At 43.0% G+C, this 20,873-nt stretch overlaps 1 protein-coding gene across 1 annotated transcript in view; it reads right to left on the reverse strand.

The window, feature by feature from the left end:
• Window positions 1-470: 470 nt before the first annotated feature.
• LOC124613091 (synaptic vesicle glycoprotein 2C-like) overlaps window positions 471-20,873 on the reverse strand; it is a 179,545-nt gene continuing 159,142 nt past the window's right edge. The window contains exon 12 of the mRNA XM_047141683.1: window positions 471-1,072. Within this exon, the coding sequence (XP_046997639.1) occupies window positions 1,017-1,072 (56 nt within the window). The 3' untranslated portion in view covers window positions 471-1,016. The remainder of the gene's footprint in view (window positions 1,073-20,873) is intronic.

Below are 20,873 nucleotides of genomic sequence, written 5' to 3' on the forward strand. Positions count from 1 at the left end.
AATTGCTACAGAGTGGCTCAGGAACACTCGACTCACGTCCGATGGCCACTAAACTTCCCTGACATGAACATTATTGACCGTATCTGGGATGCCTTTCTACAAGCTGTTCAGAAGAGATTTCCACCCCCTCGTACTCTCACTGATTTACGGACAGCCCTGCAGGATTCGCATTCATGATGTCAATTTCCTACAGCAGTACTTCAGAGATTAGTCGAGTCCACGCCATGTCATGTTGCGGCACTTCTGCGTGCTCGGGGTGGGGGTAGGGGGGGGGGCTACACTATATTAGGCAGGTGTACCAGTTTCTCTGGATCTTCAGTGTATATTTAAATGTCAGTGAGAAGGTTTACAGTTAATTTTAAATGAGAACATGTTTGGCATACTGGGGAACTATTTCTCCTAGAATCTGTGGAAAGGCCATTAACGTATCACACATTATTTCTTTAAGTATTATGTATTTTTTTATATTCTACATACTTAATGATTCATTGAGAAGTATATTTATCTATCTAATTACCGAAAGGCAAATTGGAGCACCTAGGACAGGACAAAACATCTTGTGGAATATAGCACTAGCCCAGATAGATATATTGTTTTCCGACAAGTGTTTTCAGACATTAACTGTAAAACAATTACATAAGTTACGATAGTCGTAAGCCGAAAAGTTCTATCGAATTACAGAATCTGAGATGATTTCTAAAGGCAAAATGCATACATGGATCTCAAGATAATAAATAGAACTACTTATTGTCATAAATAAGTTAAACATGTACATGTCAATACTCAGAGGTTCCTCAGATTGGTCAGGGACCGTAGAGCTGTATGTATCCCATAGCACGACGTTTATGGAGTGGTACAGCGCACCCAGCAGCTGAAGTAGGACGTGTCTGCAGGGGGAAGGTTGACATCTCAGCAGAGACGGCGTCGTGTAGTCTGTATAGTACATATCGTAGCGTCGGCGTCGCCATCCGGAGCTGCTCGTCTCTTAACATGAGCACTTAATAACTCCATGTGGTTCACGCTAAAGTCCTTCCCTTTGTGACCGGCAGCAACCGGGTGAAAGCTGCGTTTGCTAAAATGTGCAAGAGAACTTTTCAGACATATGTTTTTATTTTCTATCAATGCTTCAGATTTTGCAATAGAGAAATGTATTCAGGCTATTCTGGTTAGATCTAAATATGCCTTGGGCTATTTAATACCACTTTCCTTACTCACTACTATGAAACTGATAATAAGAGTACCAGTTAGTATTTCTGTATAAATAAAAATGTAAATGTTCATTTATTTAAAATCTCAGACATCCGAAAGTTCTTCACTAGAGGCTTTCAGATTTTAACACAACGCTGTATTCGAATACTCGCGAGATTTTATATACCTGCTGGAGCACCATATGTCATGAAATACATATACATGCATATATAATCATAATATATAACAACTATTGGGGAATCTGTATAAAAACATAAATTTTCGTTTGTTGAAAATCTTAGTCTTCCAGAGTTCTTCACCGATTGTTCAGAAAATTTTGACAAAACATTGCATGCAAATACTTCTTTGTTTATATATACACACACTTTTTAATGAGTATAATATGTAAATAAGTAAGTAATATATAAAGGGGAGACGTTGTTACCAAAAATTTTGAAAAGTTCTTGACCGAATTACTTCAAATTCTTACACAATACTCTGGTGAACACTCGGACGAAAATAGGCTATATGTTTTTAATAATATATATAACATATAATTATATATGAAGTACGTAAAGAAGAAACAATGTAAGTAAAAGGTTGTTAGCGAAGAGGAAAGCTGTATTGGCTTTATCGGTTTATGTTTAGAATATCACTACAAAATCTGAATTTGCGATAATGATAAACAAGGGTCAATGTCAGAGACAAGGAGGAATAAACAGAAGCCGACCGCGGTGACCGAGCGGTTCTGGGCGATCAGTCCGGAACCGCGCGACTGCTACGGTCGCAGGTTCGAACCTGGCCCGGGCATGGATGTGTGTGATGTCCTTAGGTTAGTTAGGTTTAAGTAGTTCTAAGTTCTAGGGGACTGATGACCACAGATGTTAAGTCCCATAGTGCTCAGAGGCATTTGAACCATTTTGATTTTTAATAAACAGAATTGTACGAGGAAATTGATGTGTACAGCGGAAAGGACGAGATTGGCAGAAAAAGTGGGTAGGAGGAGGTGGAGAGAAGAGGTGAGGACAGAGTGAGGGGGAGGAGATGACTGACAGAGAGAGGACAAAGGAGGAGAAGATTGATAAAAAGAAGGGGAGAAGGAGAGGGGCAGAGACAAAGGTAAGAAGGAGACCAGGACGTATATTCGCGCTGTTCTTCTTTGGATGTTCTTTATCTCCTTTATTAATGCTATGTGGTTTGAATCCCGGACTGATGAGCAGTATTCAAGTATTGATCCAACGATTGTTCCGTAAGAAATCCGGTCGTTATTGTCAACAACTCCAGCTGATGACCACTCCCTACAAATTTACAAATTATGGATGGTAGATAAGCAGAAGCAAATGCCGCAGAACTGCGAGATGAATTTTTGTAGGCATATAGGGGATGTGGCGACTCAGACACTATGCGAACATCTCCACGGACTCAATTACGAACAAAGCCCCTGTCTCTAGCACAAGCGTTTGGCAATACTTCAGTTGGAACCTGAATCATTGTTATCGGGTTCTCTTCACGGATGTCTCCAGGATTTATCTAACACTTGATGATCGTGGAGAAAAGTAGGGAGACAAGATACTAATCGTAACACTCGTGGGCTGCTTGTGTTTTCCAAATTGAATCTATCGGCACCGGTCTCACTATTTATGAAGCGTTCGACATGGCTTTAGGTCGTTCGTGCGCTATTCGTTGTTTTGCTGGGGTGCTTGTTTTATCGTTGCAGTTAGCCATTGTTACTATTGGTTTATCCTTTCTTATACTTATGATAAAATTCGTTGTGCTTTTCATACATAAATATGTGCACTCCCGAAAGCTAATTATTCTTACGTATCTTAAAATTCAGTTTCAATAAAAAAAATGAAGCCAGATATACTGAAATTTAAAAATAGTCTAGTGAAATAAATTATTGCATGAACACAAAATTTTTTTGACTATATCGAAAAAATCCCAGAGGATTTGTTTCGATGCAAATATCCAAATACGTATCTCCTTGTAAGATTGTCTTTGGACTTGCGCTCGCACCATTATGGCGTGTGTGTGTCAGCTGCAGTTTGTTATTGGTGTGGAAGAAGTCAGACATGCTTTACTCTAATTGTTCGGAGTTGTAATTGTTGGAAGTTTTTGTGAATGAAGACTGACATTTTGTGCAGGTTTAGGATGTGAAAGAATGGTTAATTTTGCAAGTGTTTCAATGAAGGTCAACGGAGTAAGTTATCAAGTGATCAAAACGAAAACAGTGTTTCAGTCTTAAAAACGAAAAAATTCGCACATGAGTCATGAAGTGTTAGAATATATTACCGCTGCCCCTGAATTACCGATGCCGAAATAAGATAAGCAATAAAACATGTGATTCTACCAGCGCTACCATTGAAATACCTATAGCATTGCTAAAAAAGTGGTTGATGTTGTTTGGGGGAAGAGACCAAACAGCGAGGTCATCGGTCTCATCGGATTAGGGAAGGACGGGGAAGGAAGTCAGCCGTGCCCTTTCAAAGGAACCATCCCGGCATTTGCCTGGAGCGATTTAGGGAAATCACAGAAAACTTAAATCATGATGGCAAGAAAGTAGTATTTTAATTGAAGTGCAATGCAGATTTTCCTCTCAAGCTTGTCGTAGTTGGTGACTCCAGACAGTACACGTTTCAGGCATGCCACACTGAAGTGGGTTAATCACGTTTCGGGCTGGTATGATAAATCACACATATTAAAGGCTGTCAGTTCAACTACGTATCTAGGAACTAAAGTTGCAAATAACTTTTTATTGGAATCTTTGGTTCGCCTCTCTCAGAAAATTTTCTGTGTAGTGACCCACTACACAGAAAATTTTCTGAGAGAGGCGAACCAAAGATTGTGTTTTGTTGAGAGAACACTTAGAAGAGGCGAAATATGTGCAAATGAGACTGTCTACATTATGCTTTTCCGTTCTTTTCTGAAATGTTGCTCTCCGCTACGGGTTCCTTACGAGATAGGATTGACGGAGGACATCGAAAATGTTCAAAGAATGGCAGCTTGTGTGGTGTTGACGCTGAATGTGGAAAACAACGTCATGGATATGATAAGTAAGCTGGAGCCACAATAATGAAAACAGAGATGTTCGTTGTGGGGAAATCTATTCGTGAAATTTCAGTCACCAACTTTCTTCTCGGAATGCGAAAATACACTGTCGGAAAGAAAGAGTAAAGTTGGAAAGACGACTTCGATTATAATCCGATGACACCATATGCCACCGGCGGCATAGTAGGAGTACTGCTAATTGTTTCAAAGTCGTCTGCCAACAGCGTAGTGGCGTAGCTACCAGAGCACCATCTGTGTCTGCCCTTAGGGAATGCTCACAGCCAGAAGGCTCAGTATGGTGTAAACTCCTGTGAAGCAAGCGGGTAACCATGCCACGAAGACGCACTCGTGCATCCTACAGCCAGCTGAGGGAGTTTGAAAGGGTTCAAATTGCGGCCTTTGAATAGTGGGATGGTTTTTCCCAAGAATTGCCACACGATTTGGGCGCTCTGCGACATTTGTGCAACGATGCTGGTATGGGTAGCATTCACCTCACGCTAAGTGACGGGAACCCTACATCGAGACGTGAATAACATAAATCGACTACATGAGTACGTATATCGATCTTTGCAGTTGTACCATAGATGTTACACCGATAACGTGAAATAGACGTGTACAAACAAAGTGACAAAAGTTCCAAACGCCTCCGAAATTTATACCATGTCTATTGAGAGAATGAACAAACATCCACCATCGCATATGAAACATCACTTAGCGCTGCTAAAAGCGGTGGGCTGTTGAGGTTACTTTGTCAAGTAGCTCACCCATTGTAACAGTCAGTGTTCAACATCATTTGGCAACTACTAGGAAACTTACTTTTTTTATAGTTGATGCTGCTTAAATATTAAAATGTGAGTAACAATTATAGACGAAACATTATCTTTTCACACTATACAGCGTATAAAGAAAAATAATGACATGTGTTATAAACAGGTTACACTATAATCATCAGCAATAATTTATTTCTGAAGAGCAGAATTTTCTGAGTTGATCTGCAACATGAAAGCAAAATTGAAATTCCAGCAACATTTAGAATTAACTTAGGAGCCACATTAATTTCTCGGTTTAACGTTGAAACCTCCCCATAGAAAAAACTATGAATTACTGTGCTGGTAAACCCCTTACGTTATTTGATTTTCAAACAGATGAGCAAAACTGAACGTACTCAGACATTTCTCTCTTTACTTATTCTGATCATCACTAAACTGACACAGAATATTTTTAGCGCAACGCGATCTGACTTTCAATAATCCCTACAAAAGAATGGCCGTGACTAACAATAACCTATACCTTTCATGAATCGCTTACCTCACAAAAATCTTCGTTACTCGAACTACTGCAATACAGCGTGCGCCAATACTGCCAGCTGGATAAAGTATTCTAACTACTGAAGGCACTAACTACTGATAGGCATAGTTCGCAAATGAAAGATTTTGATGGAGAGCAAACAATGTGTTTACCTTAATAGTGTTCAAAAGTCATTATATATATATATATATATAATATATATATATATATATATATATATATATATATATATATATATCAGTTCATGACATCCAGTCTTACAAATTTCGTTTTCCTGACGGACACACGCCCAGATCGTCCGCTCTCAAAATTCTGCCATCTCTCTTCCCACATCCACCACTGCTGGCGGCTCACCTCCAACTGTGCAACTAGTGGTGGGGAGCTCGTGAATGAGTCGTTCAAATAAACGCTTCACTCCAGTGAAGTGTGAACTAACCACTCAATTTCAATGAACTGGTACTTCAAACTCTCCACAGATAGCACACTCCACACTTTTTTTCTAGTTCGTTCACTCATTCTCTTCCCCTCTCCCTCTCCCACTACATTGGCGCTCCCTTCACTTCAGTCCTCCCTCTACTGCCTGTCGACGAATCGCGCGGTGAAATACACTTACAACAACAGTTGCACTTTGCTTCCCATCACCTAAATCGGCGAAGAAACCCCAAATTTCACTACTTCTACGCGATCGCGAGTTGCTAGCCATTGTATAAGCGTGAACAGACACAAAAATTGCTTTCCGAATAAAATAAAGAGGGATTTTACCTGAAATCGTACCAATGACTACAGGTGACAGTTTACGTTTTGAATTTAGAGGGTTATTATTCTCAACAAAAATAAAATCTACAGGAAAACTTCTGAATAATTACTTAACGTAGGTATATAAACTTTGTGACAGTGGTAAACATACTCATTCTATTTTGGATTAAATTTTAAAAGGAACATAAAATTGGACTTAATTTCGTTAGTAGCCCTAGTTTTCAGCCCATAAACACAACAAATAAGGTTTCACTTGGCAGATGAAGACTCTTTTTGGTGCTTCATGAAAAAATGTCGAGCAAGGTTAAACGTAATACCTTCTTTACATGTGACAGGCTTCTCTATTTATCTTTCCTTTGTCCCCTTCGACCATGCTGTATTTAAGTTACCTCAGACGCTGTAAGACGCAAAACGTTACGTGGACGTTACTTCATAGTTCGGCCATCTGTTGTTAAAATTATGAAGTATTACGAAGCTTTATTGTCCGAGCTAGGCGAAGCGAGCGTAGCCGCGGCTGAGCGGCGAACTGGACAACTTCGCCAGGCTTCCGTACTTCATGAATGAACTACTTCATTTGAACGCTTCACGGCAAAGAGTGAAATGAATGAAGTACTTCACGGGAATGAACGAGTTCGACCCATCTCTATGTGCAACGCTACGCGCTGTTCACATCCAACTGCCCAACACTACAATAGCGAATATTCCAACAATGTCAACCAGCCACAGACTGCACACAGCACAGGCAGTGATTTTCATACAGAGCGCTACGTGACGTTACCAACAGCCTAAACAGCCTACTTACAACGTTTCTGCCCAGAAGAATTATGTACATTCCATTGGCTTTTATAAAAATATGAAACACAGTAATTTCTCGCTATTTTACGTTCCTGTCCACATGATTTATGCACAATTAATCGGACTTTTTAAAAAAATGAATACTCGGTTTTTTTTACTTTCGTTGTGGTTATGGTTCCTTCGTTCAGATATTCGTTATGTTCATGAAACACACAATAACATCCCACATTCTTGGATTAGAGCTTAATAATTAATTATTTACGTTTCTGTCCACATAATTTATGGACGATTCATTGGATTAAAAAAAAATGACTGCAAGCGTTTGTTTTTTTCTTTCGTTATGGTTCCTTCGTTCAGACATTCATTATGTTCAAGAAACACACAATAGTATCCAAAATTGTTGCGATTTCAGCTTAATAACTAATTCAACTGGACTGAACATACCACACAACTGCTGTAACTTCGTTTCTACACATGTACTTCCATTTAGCTTTCACGTTACCGTGCAACCTCTGTCGTACAACTGCAAAGATCGATATATTTACTCATGAAGTCGATTTAGGTTCATTTATGTCACGATGACGTAGCCTTACGTCACTATGACGTAGGGCTCCCCTTACCTAGCGTGAGATGAATGCTATCCTGCTGGTATCAGTGGTCGCGAGAACATTCCCAAACATGTAGATGAGGTTCTGGAAGTCCACACAGGACAGACGACCGCCAGGATCTTCGTATTGTAATTGTAGCTGTGGCAGATCGCACAGCTACCACAGCGTAGATAATATGGCTTGTGAGCCCGGAGATGTCAACACTAATTGTTGCAAACAAGTTTTAAGTAAATGGACTATGGGCAAGCACATCTCTAGCCAGTCTACCACCCTTGCCACAGCATCAACATGCACTGTTCGACTGGTGCAGTGAGAGGATCACTTGGACGGTGGAATGGCGCGCTGTGGTCACCAGCGAGGAAAGTAGTTTCTGAATGCAAGCAAGTGATGGTCGTTCGCGCGTACGATGCAGACCTGGTGAGCGCTGACTCGTAGAGTGCATTCGTCCAAGGCACGCTGGCCCCACACGAGAGCTGCATCAAACCAGTCTCAGGACTGAAGACCACAACAACATCGGAATGGTGCGAAAACTGGCAGTTGACCCTAAATAATGAAAAGTGTGAGGTCATCCATATGAGTGCCAAAAGAAACTCGTTAAACTTCGGTTACACGATAAATCAGTCAAATCTAAAAGCCGTAAATTCAGCTAAATACCTAGATCTTACACTTGGAAGGAACACATATAAAACGTTGTGGGGAAGGCTAACCAAAGACTGCGTTTTATTGGCAGGACACTTAGAAAATGTAACAGATCTGCTAAGGAGACTGCCTACACTACGCTTGTCCGTCCACTTTTATAATATTGCTGCGCGGTGTGGGATCCTTACAAGATAAGACTGACAGAGTACATCGCAAAAGTTCAAAGAAAGGCAGCGCGTTTTGTATTATCGGGAAACATGGGAGAGAGTGTCACAGAAATGATACAGGATTTGGGCTGAACATCATTAAAAGAATGGCGTTTTTCGGTCCGACGGAATCTTCTCACGAAATTTCAATCACCAACTTTCTCCTCCGAATGTGAAAATATTTTGTTGACACCGATCTACATAGGGAAAATCGATCACTACGATAAAATAAGAGAAATCAGAGATCGCACGGAAATATATAGGTGTTCGTTCTTTCCGCGCGCTATACAACATTGGAATAAAAGAGAATTGTGAAGGTGGTTCGATGGACTCTTTGCCAGGCACTTAAATGTGATTTGCAGAGTATCCCTGTAGATGTAGATGCTATAAAATAAGAGCAATCGGTGTTTGCACTAACACATTTAAGTGTTCGTTTTCCCAACATGTTACTCGAGACTGGAACATAAGACAAATAACGTGAATGTTGTTCGATGAAGTTTCTATGTATTGCAGAGTAGGCATACAGAGGTTGATTTACCTGTGCTGATAGTAGCGGGACAGGTTCCTCGAATGTATTCTAGACGACCTTGCTCGAGCACACAAAGCTTAACTCCTGAATAGCTTCTACCACGAGGCAGTAATCGATCCAATGATATGATTCGCTGACATAAACCGGATTGACCAATTAAATTTGAAATGCACGTCGCAGGAACGCTCCGCACACAGTATTTGACCACAGTAGGACCTCTGTAGGAGAGTGGGACAAGCTGGACTACAGGCGTTTTGACCAGAGCCGTGCATTCCGCCACATTTACCCCCACGAGGCCGCCTGCGGCGGAGCGTTCTGTTCTGTTGCTCCCGCGGGGGAACAGTCGAGCTCTGCTGTATCGGGAGCAGAGTTGGCGAACCGCGATGCGCTATCTGGGTCCGCCGCTCGTTGGGATACCTGGCCGATCCGCAGAGTCAACATGAGTCGATGCAACAGACAGCGCTATTTACGGGGAGTGCAGCCCTAAGCAGACACTTCAGCGCAAGACAGCCGGCCGAAGTGGCCGTGCGGTTCTAGGCGCTACAGTCTGGAACCGAGCGACCGCTACGATCGCAGGTTCGAATCCTGCCTCGGGCATGGATGTGTGTGATGTCCTTAGGTTAGTTAGGTTCAATTAGTTCTAAGTTCTAGGCGACTGATGACCTCAGAATTTAAGTCGCATATTGCTCAGAGCCAAGCCAGTCAGCGCAAGACATGAAGTGATCAGGTGGCAAACAAGTCGCAGTTGTTTTGGCGTCCCTGATAGCGCTTTGGGTTGTACATTATTACTTCTGAAATACATATCAGACGCCAAGAATCCTACCGAGTATTAGAAAGTGTGAGTGAGGGAACAAAGCAGTTTCCATGGAACCGGACGCGGGAACCCATACTCGTCTGAAGAAAGCAGGGGATAGCATGGTACGGCAAAATTTTCCATTCGTTGTAAACAATCAAAATAGATCTGTAGGTTTTGCAGAGTGTAGTGGCTGTTGTAAGTTATTAGCTTTCCGGGATGGCAGAACTATTATCCTGTTGCGACAGCGGAATACCTTCAAAGCTTCTCCTAATAGTTATGTCAATAGTAGTAGCAACCTTCTGGCGTGAGTGAGCACGGTCCATTGTCCTGGAGGAGTGTGTAGAATGTGTGCAAGAGATTTCCGGCCGTTGAGTGCAGATATTTGAGAAGACTTTCAAGGTCTACCTTGCACAGATACTGCTAGAAATAGGAGCACAGTAAAGCACTGTGAGTGCGAGAAACGTGGTTCCTTGACCTTCAAAAATTTCTCGAGACATAAATAAAATTTCAGACAAGTACTGTATGGCTATGGTCCCCCAAGTGTTGCAGAATATGTAGGATGTTGAGTGCGCACGCATGACTGACATTTGGAGAGACGCGTACACAAAAATTCATTATTTGAGTCTTACTACGCATTCAGTTTCACGAGGGTTGCAGTGAAAGTATCGAGTCCAATTTATTGCAGTTCCCGCATGATATAGAGAAAAGTGCAACGAAAGTACAGTGGGAAACTGAAACAAATATGATTAAGTTAGGGACATTTACAAGCCAATTGCCGAGGGTTACATTCTTTACTGACCAAGGTGCAAATGTGAAAAAGGCACATGAGAACTAATGCGTCTTCCGAGTAACATCCACTCTCTTAGCACTGTTCTACGCCGCGCCGTTGAGGGTTAGTGATTGCAGGAATATTGTCCTAACGTCTAAGCGTCGTTGGAAGCAATGAAATATGCCGTAACGTATTCAAAAAGCAGGGGCCTTATGAAAGAGTCACTTTTGCAGTTTACATTAAAGCAGCACATTGATACTCGTAGGAATACTTTGTGTGTCATACTAAAATCCGTGTTTATGCAGCATGAACAAACTCCTGAAGTCTTACGTGACCTAGGGAAAATACTCATGCTTGAGAACTGATATTACCATGTAGCTGACAAATTGATTCGGTTTCTCAGTGTATTTATAGCTGCTACCAAGACAATGACAGTAGTCCGATACTGTATTTGCTTGAACCGTGGGTGTACCAATTACAGAAACACTCTGCTGAGAACATGGCGGACAATAAGGTAACCCCTCCCATATACGTAAAACCATGCATATGTTTAAATAAAATTTGAAAGAAATTGATGAATTTTTAGTTATATGTTTCAAGTACCCAGAACTGTATAAAAGATCGTGTTTATAGAAGACGATGTTCCTAAATATCGTAAGTCACTAGCATTACTGAAAGCAAGCGCTTGGGATCTCAGAAGCGAAAAAATAGAAATACAGGTAGTGCATTTGCTTTTATTATCTTAGTACCAAACAAGCGTCATCTGAAGCATCTCCCGAAAACTGAGAGACGAAGTTTATACCACAGAACGTTCCACACTTGGTGCACCTCAAAGTAAATGCGATGTTACGTGGGTTTGCTAATTAAATATTTTATCAGCACGGAAGTCCTTAAAGGTTGATCGTATGAGAGTGAAAAGCTGTATATTCATGTGAACAATGCACTAATTGCAGGGATGCGATATAACATATTTACTAGGACTGTTGATATTTTTAAAAATATCGATATTCCCATACATCGCTAGTTGAAAAATATCGTTTTCGGCTCTCGATGCATCGAAAAGAGTATCGAAATATCGGCATAAAAATATCGGCGTACCTACCCACAAAAATATCGGCTGCACATTGTAAATATACTACCGGTTTTAGAGCTATAAATTTAAGTATTGACTTATTGTTAGACTTCTGTAAATCAACAACTAACATCCTGCTTAACCTCCTTAGAGCAAGAATTGAAAGCAAAACGATGCACGTTCACACTTGGCGATAATCGCTTTGCTAACAATGGTGACTGCATGTAAGTGGCGCCATAAAAAGTGTGATGGGTCCGTCGTTCGCTTTCGTCACATATCGGATTTGTCTGGAACACTGCATGTCGACTTCCTTTTTTCCCATTCTTCAAACGCCTGCGAAGCAGCTGTTGTCGAAAATGTGTGGTGAAGCTAAACGTTGCAGTTTCTGCTGGTAGCGCCGAACGCCGATTACGTCAACATTTCCCCTCACACCCCTCCGCCTACTGCAACGACCAATCTTGTCATTTAGATTTTAGGTCATCATTTTCAGCAGCTGCTTTTGAAGAATTTCGATGTGAAGAAATAGCACACTGGTTGTGTTAAAAATTGTTTTTTAACGCGACCTGCGTGCTATTTCTTCACATCGGAAATCTTATTATTCACATCAATCGGTGTTCTTCTTCTGTGCCATATGTACTTGCTTCACAGAGTTAAAGAGGAAGATTGGACGCGATGAAAGCTCAAAAAGTAGTAAGACTCCACACAGTGAAAATAAGAGTATGTCTAATTACAATTTCAAAAGAATAATATCAAAAGAACAACTTCGAATAATTTCGAAAATTGCGAAAAAATATAATATAAAATAAAAATATCGGATTACGATATTGTCGTTTTTGTATCGATGTATCGGAGGAAAGGCATCACCGACACAAATCGAACATTTTTGGAAAATGGATCGATATTTTGTCAATAGCCCTAACATTTACACTCCACGAAGGCCTGTCGTATTACTTGCAGAATGTCATACAAAGCCTCAATAACGAAACATGCAAAGAGTGTCTGGAGGAGGAGAAAACTGTCAATGAAGTTGACATGTTTTTGTCGATTGGAAACCTAATGAGAGACAGTCGTTTCTGGAGTCGTGGAAATCAGGAGCAACAATTTACGCCAGACTGTCGGAAGTGACACGAGAAGTACTATATACACTTATTTCTAGTTGTATTTCGTAGAGCTTGGCTTGTAAATATAGAAAAACGAAATGTAATACCAATGGAAAATGAGAATGACCTACTTCTAGTGGGCTGCAACATCACTGTAAGTTTCAGTTTCATTTACACGACATCGTATTTCATTACCATAAATCTCTAACATCTTAATTGCTTGTTTCAGTAACAAATTCATCCCGAAAGTCATTATAGCGTTACGAAAGAAGAATATATCATCATTTACTTGAAGCAAGAAAGTTTTCAGTAAAGTTTGTATGTCATTCTCGATGCAATTTGTGTTCCTTCATTAAATTAGTTATTAATTTTAACAAATACATTTGCACCCAACAGATAATTTAGTAGCACTATCGTACTGTGATATCGAGTAGATAACTTTGTAGATACATAACGGCAGTGTTTCCTAAACTTTTGCGACCTGTGCCCCCCTTTCACAAAAATCGGATACGCGAATCCAGGCCTTATTAAAAAGACGTATTTACCGCAACATCCAAGTAATTGAATTCCAAGCAAACTGTTTAATACCCCGATGGTTTTGTATAGTTTTTATTTTAGTTGTATCTCATCAAAATGGCTGACGAAGGCTTTTCCACATTGGGTACTTTAGTATGCAGTGTTAAAGTATTTTACATTTTTCCATTAAGCTAGAAGTTTTCATTACGGGATTAACTGGGTCAGCTCTTTCTTGGAAGGTGGTGAGAAGGATCCGCCTGCTTTGCATGGCACATAGCTCATAGCTCTTAAGCCAGGAACCACAGAAGTTATAGAAGGTCTCCAATTATTCTCGGCAAGAAGCCTGTTTTTGTATTTATTTTTTATATAAATGTAGGAGTTAAAAGCCTTTTCACATAAATATGTGGACGAGAGAGGTAATAAAGTTCTTACTGCTGTATTTGACAGTATTTCTAATTCAGCCTTTAAGCTTAGCCAGTAACTTATCCTTCACAAAGATTTATAACTTTCCTGTAACTTAAGCTGGCTGGAAGTTTCCAGAAACTGCTCGTTTTAAATCACAATTCATGTGAATTCCAAAATTACCGTCTCTTCCAAGAGATTGCGCTTCCATTTCTTATTACTAGACAGGACAGGGAAACAGTCTTTGAAAGTTTTCCCACGTCCATCAAATGATGCTCTTGACGTTTTCGTTTGACGAAAGACGAATTTCGTCTTGGAAATCGATGTTCGTCGGAAGTGTCACAAATTTCTACTAGGAAATCGTGAAGGGTATCGAAGCATTCAGTTTTATTGGAACTTGAACAGGATGGGGCAGACTTTTTAATTTTTTAGCTTATAACGTTACATATGAGCATGACGAAGGCATAGTAAAGAAACTGTCGAAGGTAGGGAATATATTTGGAACAACAAAGAGATGAATAAAAAATGAAGCGAAGAAGGAAACAAGACTGAAATTTTGTGACACAATGGCAGCTCCAATGCTTCTTTACGGAAGTGAAACGTGGCTTATACACAAACGTCAAGAAAGTCGTATACAAGTATCGGAGATGAGGTTTGTAAGAGCAATAAAGAGATAAATGCCCAAGAGCCACAGATTCACAAATTCGGAAATTAGTGAAGAGTTGCATGTATATAACATCCTCAATAAAATACAAGAAAACAGAAGAAACTGGAATAAACATCTTAAAAGAATCACTGGAGAAAGATTACCTCTCCAGACAATATGATTTAAGCCCGTTGGGAGAAGAAATCAAGGAAATCGAGGAAGCGATAGGTACCGTAACAGGCAAAACATAAGAAGGTGTAATGTTTGAAGTGAAGTTAATGAGATGAGCCTCACCTCAGGTGTCCTTCCTCAAATTGACACGTGTCCATCTTTAGTGTCGGCGTCACTGAAACCCCTTAGTCCGCATCTCGTGGTCGTGCGGTAGCGTTCTCGCTTCCCACGCCCGGGTTCCCGGGTTCGATTCCCGGCGGGGTCAGGGATTTTCTCTGCCTCGTGATGACGGGGTGTTGTGTGTTGTCCTTAGGTTAGTTAGGTTTAAGTAGTTCTAAGTTCTAGGGGACTGATGACCATAGATGTTAAGTCCCATAGTGCTCAGAGCCATTTGAACCATTTTTTTGAAACCCCTTATGAAGAAAGTACTGTATCCACGTGGTACTCGTTTCTTCCGCACATCAGGCAGGCTGTGCGAACAGCCGGCCGCCGGATGGACGTGGGTAAGCAGCTTTCATCACAACCTATAAATTTATGTGACAGCATTCATAGTGAGCCATGATCGGCTCGCGTTTGTGCCGTTGACAGGTTGGCGTCGTGTATTCGTATTATGACCTCTCGTTTCCTTAGTCCGTTCACTGGCGCCACTACGTGTGCTCGCTTTGTCTGTCCGTGAGTGGCAGCTAGGGCGTTTATCGATAGCGATTACTATGGTACTGTCCGCCTCTGTAGCGCAGCGATAGCGTTAGCGCCTCCCACGCAGTGGGCCCCGGTTCGATTCCCGGCAGGAGACTGGTTGTTGTGTGTCCATCATTGACTCGCAAGTCGCCGATGTGGCGTCACCTATGAACGACTTGCAGTACGGCGGCCTAGCTCTCCCGAATGGGGCCTCCCGGCCAACAATGCCATATGATCATTTCATTTTCCACTGTGGTACTATCTTTGGAGCGACCGCCAGTATTTTCGGGTCGTCGTGTGTCGGAGTTCAGGAGGGACGGAGCAGCAGTCAGTACTCCCCCGACCGCTGGCGCCATACATGTACTGGCCGACGGAATTGCGTAGTCGTGAGAGTGCAGGACCACGTCAAGGATCGGAATCAGCTAGTTTAAGTTATTGCTTGTGGCCTTCTGCTGACAAATAATTAGAATTCTTCTTAATAAGGCCTTCAGACGTCAGTGTAGCTTGTGTAGCAGTCAACTTTTTTAAACGATTGCTTTTAAGAAAATATTTCCTTAAATAAAGTGTATGTTTACTGTGCAACCAACAGTTACTGATTAGGCGCCGTCCACACCTTTTCCTGCCTTCCCTAAGTCCCACGTATCACATATAAATGATTCGTCTCTATGGCAATGAATCCACAATCTTCAGTGCGAATGCACATTTACGTTCGAACTCCAGCGGGAATCTAAAATAGGCTAGCACGGAGGACATGGACATGGACAAGGACTGCTGATAGGTGTTGCTAGGTGGAAGTGAGAGTCGACGATAGCGTGTGCGGAAATAATCCATTCTTACGCGATAAACGGCATGTCCTGCTGGTACAGTGGTTTACGTAGCTGCCCACTAAGCCGGAGATTCCAGGTTCGAGTCCCGATCTGGCACGCATTTTCAAGCGTCGCCGCTGATTCCTCACAAAGTCCTGATGCACCTGACATCATGAATTCGTACCCTATCCTCTCCTTTCCTTTATTGTGGTGTCCTGCACACTCGTCTGGTCTTAGGTAGCCGGCCGGTGTGGCCGTGCGGTTCTAAGCGCTTCAGTTTGGAACCACGTGACCGCTACGGTCGCAGGTTCGAATCCTGCCTCGGGCATGGATGTGTGTGATGTCCTTAGGTTAGTTAGGTTTAAGTAGTTCTAAGTTCTAGGGGACTGATGACCTCAGTAGTTAAGTCCCATAGTGCTCACAGCCATTTGAACCATTTTGGTCTTAGGTGCCTAAAACGATGCTGCTTTCTCCTATACGTAAACAACAATTCAAGCAAATCACATTAAAGGTTTTCATTACAATAAACTAGACAGTACTTAACTTTGAGTCGCAGGCAAATGGCGACATGCAAATAATCAATGTCCTTCGCTACATACAATGTCCGTACAAGTAATTCACACATGTCAATATGGATCACTAATAACGGCTCTTCTAGTGCGCGGTTTCTAGTCCGGATCTGCTAATGCGCGTCTTCTACTGTGCGGCCGAGGCTGGCAGGGGCGACGCTTATATTCTGTTCGGATAGACGCCGCTCCTGTCGTTGTGCGGTACTAGTCAGCGTATTATTCGCTGACGTCGTCTCGCAGTCTTCTCTGCTCTTACGTTCTTCATATTCGTGCCGGCGCTCGTCCTTACGCCGTAACATTTATCCCTTTTGAATTTACATAAAACTGCTCTCTGCCCGAACAGGCAAATGAAGGCCCAATGGCGCCGACCGATCGCCGTGTCATCCTCAGCCCACAGGCGTCGCTGGATGCGGATACGGAGGGGCACGTGCTCAGCACACCGCTCTCCTGCCCGTATGTCAGTTTACGTGACCAATGCCACTACTTCTCAATCAAGTAGCCCCTCCGTTTGCCTCACAAGGGCTGAGTGCACCCCACTTGCTGACAGCGCTTGGTAAACCGGATGGTACCCTATCAAAATGCTAGCCCAGCCCGACAGCGCGTAACTTCGGTGATCTGACGGGAACAGATGTTACCATTGCGGCAACGCCGTTGGCATCGGTTTATACAACCGAGACATGTCCTTGTATGGCCAGTGTTGTTTACCACGAGTTACGCGTCGACTCCGACAGAGTCTGGGGATGCCAACCTCGCCTACAGGCAGCGCGCCTGCCGCAACAGAGAGCGCTCTCGGCAGGGCACTATTTTGCTATGCCAGGTCACGTGCCCTCGCAGCGCCACATGGGTATCCATCCGCTCCCGTCTATTTAGACCACCACAGCACAGTACGAAATCAATTACGCCTATAGCTAAGTCGGCAGCACCAGCAGTTTCGTCCAGCCGCATCAACTGTTCAGTTCCAGCGCTACCAGTTGGCGGTACCTACAGTTTCTCCTCAGCGCTCGATGCCGGCAGATCCTGCCCGGTTCGTCGTCATCAGCGGTACGTCTATAGTCATACTCCTGTGGTACCGGTCCAGATTCGTTCCAGGCCTTCACGACGACGCCTACCATTATTCAGGTCTCGTCGTGTATGCACGTCGTTGTAAACATACACTACTGGCTATTACAATTGCTGCACCACGATAGTGACGTGCTACAGACGCGAAATTTAACCGACAGGGAGAAGATGCTGTGATATGCAAACGATTAGCTTTTCAGAGCATTCACACAAGGGTGACGCCGGTGGCGTCACCGACAACGGTTTCCAACCGATTTCTCATACACAAACAGCAGTTGACCGGCGTTGCCTGGTGAAACGTTGTTTTGAGGCCTCGTGTAAGTAGTAGAAATGCGTACCATCACGATTCCGACTTTAAATAAGGTCGGATTGTAGCCTATCGCGATTGCGGTTTATCGTATCGCGACATTGCCGCTCGCGTTGATCGAGATCTAATGACTGTTAGCAGAATATAGAATCGGTGGGTTCGGGATGGTAATACGGAACGCCGTGCTGGATCCCAACGGCCTCGTATCACTAGCAGCCGAGATGAGAGGCATCTTATCCGCATGGCTGTAACGGATCGTGCTGCCAAGACTCGATCCCTGAGTCAACAGATGGGAACGTTTGCATTACGACAATCATTTGCACGAACAGCTCGACGAGTGCCTGCGATGGTGTACTCAACGACCAACCTGGGTGCACGAATGGCAAAACGTCGTTTTTTCGGATGAATCCAGGTTGTGTTTACAGCATCATGATGGTCGCATCCGTGTTTGGCGACATCGCGGTGAACGCACATTGGAAGCGTGTATTCGTCATCGCCATACTGACGTATCACCTGGCGTGATGGTATGGGGTGCCATTGGTTACACGTCTCGGTCACCTCTTGTTCGCATTGATGGCACTTTGAACAGTGGACGTTACATTTCAGATGTGTTACGATCCGTGGCTCTATCCCTCATTCGATCTCTGTGAAACCCTACATGTCAGCAGGATAATGTACGACCGCATGTTGCAGGTCCTGTACGGGCCTTTCTGGATACAGAAAATGTTCGACTGCTGCCATGGCCAGCACAGTCTCCAGATCTCTCACCAACTGAAAACGTCTGGCCAATAGTGGCCGAGCAACTGACTCGTCACAATACGCCAGTCACTATGCTTGATGAACTGTGGTAACGTGTTGAAGTTGCATGGGCAGCTGTACCTGTACACGCCATTCAAGCTCTGTTTGACTCAGTGCCTAGACGTATCAAAGCCGTTATTACGGCCAGAGGTGGTTGTTCTGGGTACTGATTTCTCAGAATCTCTGCACCCAAATTGCCTGAAAATGTAATCACATGTCAGTTCCAGTATAATATATCTGTCCAATGAATACCCGTTTATTATCTGCATTTCTTCTTGGTGTAGCAATTTTAATGGCCAGTAGTGTATTTCCGTTTTGTGTGTAGTTGCGTGTATGCTCATCAAAGGACATTATTATTGAGTTTTGTTTTGTTAACAAAGTTTCTCTTTTAGAAGTGTCTTCGATCACTCCTCAGGGCGGGGATACAAGAGCAAGCCGAGCGGTGTAGCCGTGCGGTCTCAGGCGCCTTTCCACGGTTAGCGCGGCTGCCCCCGTCGGAGGTTCGAGCCCTCCTTTGGGTATGGGTGTGTGTATTGTCCTTAGCGTTCGTTAGTTAAGTTAGATTAAGGAGTGTGCAAACCTACGGACTGATGACCTCAGCAGTTTGGTCCCATAGAACTTACCACAAATTTCCAAATTTACTACAGCAATCCCGTTACATTTGCCTGCACAAAAAATTGCAGTGACTGAAATTTCAATTACCCGCAATGTTACGCAGGAGCTAGTCACGGTATGGGGTATACAGTACTGTCAATAAAAATAAAGTCCACTTATAATTATGATTACAGCAGCAGAATTAACAGCTCTTTGACAGTTAGCATAAGGACACACCTTCCAAAAACAAGTAAAAAAATTGCACAATGTCATGTTTAGCACTACAGACCTAGTGAAGACGCTTAATTTCATGTTGTGGATTCAAGAGCGATAAAAGTGTGTAAACAACGGCAGCTGCGTCACTGGTATAGTCGACGGTCTAACATGCAAGGTTTGATTCTTATCTGACTTAGTACAAGTTTTCTGCGTTGGTTGAGGTTGCAAAGGTCATTAAGGATTCTTGGCGCTGAGTCATACCACTTTCCTCGCTTTGTTCGGTTCGTTTCATTTCTGCCCATACGTTTTCAGTAGGATTTAGGTCTGTTGCAGAAGGAAAGCGATGGAAAAGAGAAATCTCATTCTATTCTGCAAACCACTCCCGTACCATGGCTGAGATGGTCCTGCTGCAACAGATTACTCACTCTGAATATGTTTTTCACCGTGATTGTCACATTGATGGTAGCATAATATTCGCCGTAATTGGGTTTATGGGCTGCACCAAATCGACTATCTATGCTGTGAAGGATTCCAAGTCGACGGTAACACATCCAGCCGTAAACTACCACTGTCGAACGCCATCGCGTTGTCACTTGTGGGTGTATTTGGAGTGGAAACGGGGCACTTTGCGCCTGTATACTCCTACGGAACCATCATTCGCCGAGTACAATATCCATTCGTTGGAAAATGTCACGTTCCGCCAGTCACGCTTAATACTGTAGTCGGCAAACGCTAACCCGTAGAGTAGATGATCACCACGGACTTCTCGAAGGCCGCACGATTGCTAAGCACTCCGGTCTCCCGAAGCCGGCGCCGAACCTTATCCATCGACCCGCGAAACGCAGAAGCATGTTTCAACTGTACCGCCTTTATAATTATTTTACTGTGAGATGTTGATAAGTCCATTATCTAAACATTGTTGTTAGACGTCAAAGTCCAGTTCTCCAACGTCTACTGGATTCTCCAGTATCTCGGTATGTCCCTAACTGTGTAGTATTTATGGTTAGGTTAGTGTTGTTTAACGTCCCGTCGACAACGAGGTCATGAGAGACGGAGCGCAAGCTCGGGTTAGGGAAGGATGGGGAAGGAAATCGGCTGTGCCCTTTCAAAGGAACCATCCCGGCATTTGCCTGAAACGATTTAGGGAAATCACGGAAAACCTAAATCAGGATGGCTGGAGACGGGATTGAACCGTCGTCCTCCCGAATGCGAGTCCAGTGTGCTAACCACTGTGCCATCTCGCTCGGTGTAGTATTTATGACACCTGATGATTAATTCTCACATATTACGTCAAACA

Source organism: Schistocerca americana, chromosome 4 (genome assembly GCF_021461395.2).
Source record: "Schistocerca americana isolate TAMUIC-IGC-003095 chromosome 4, iqSchAmer2.1, whole genome shotgun sequence".
NCBI lineage: Eukaryota > Metazoa > Arthropoda > Insecta > Orthoptera > Acrididae > Schistocerca > Schistocerca americana.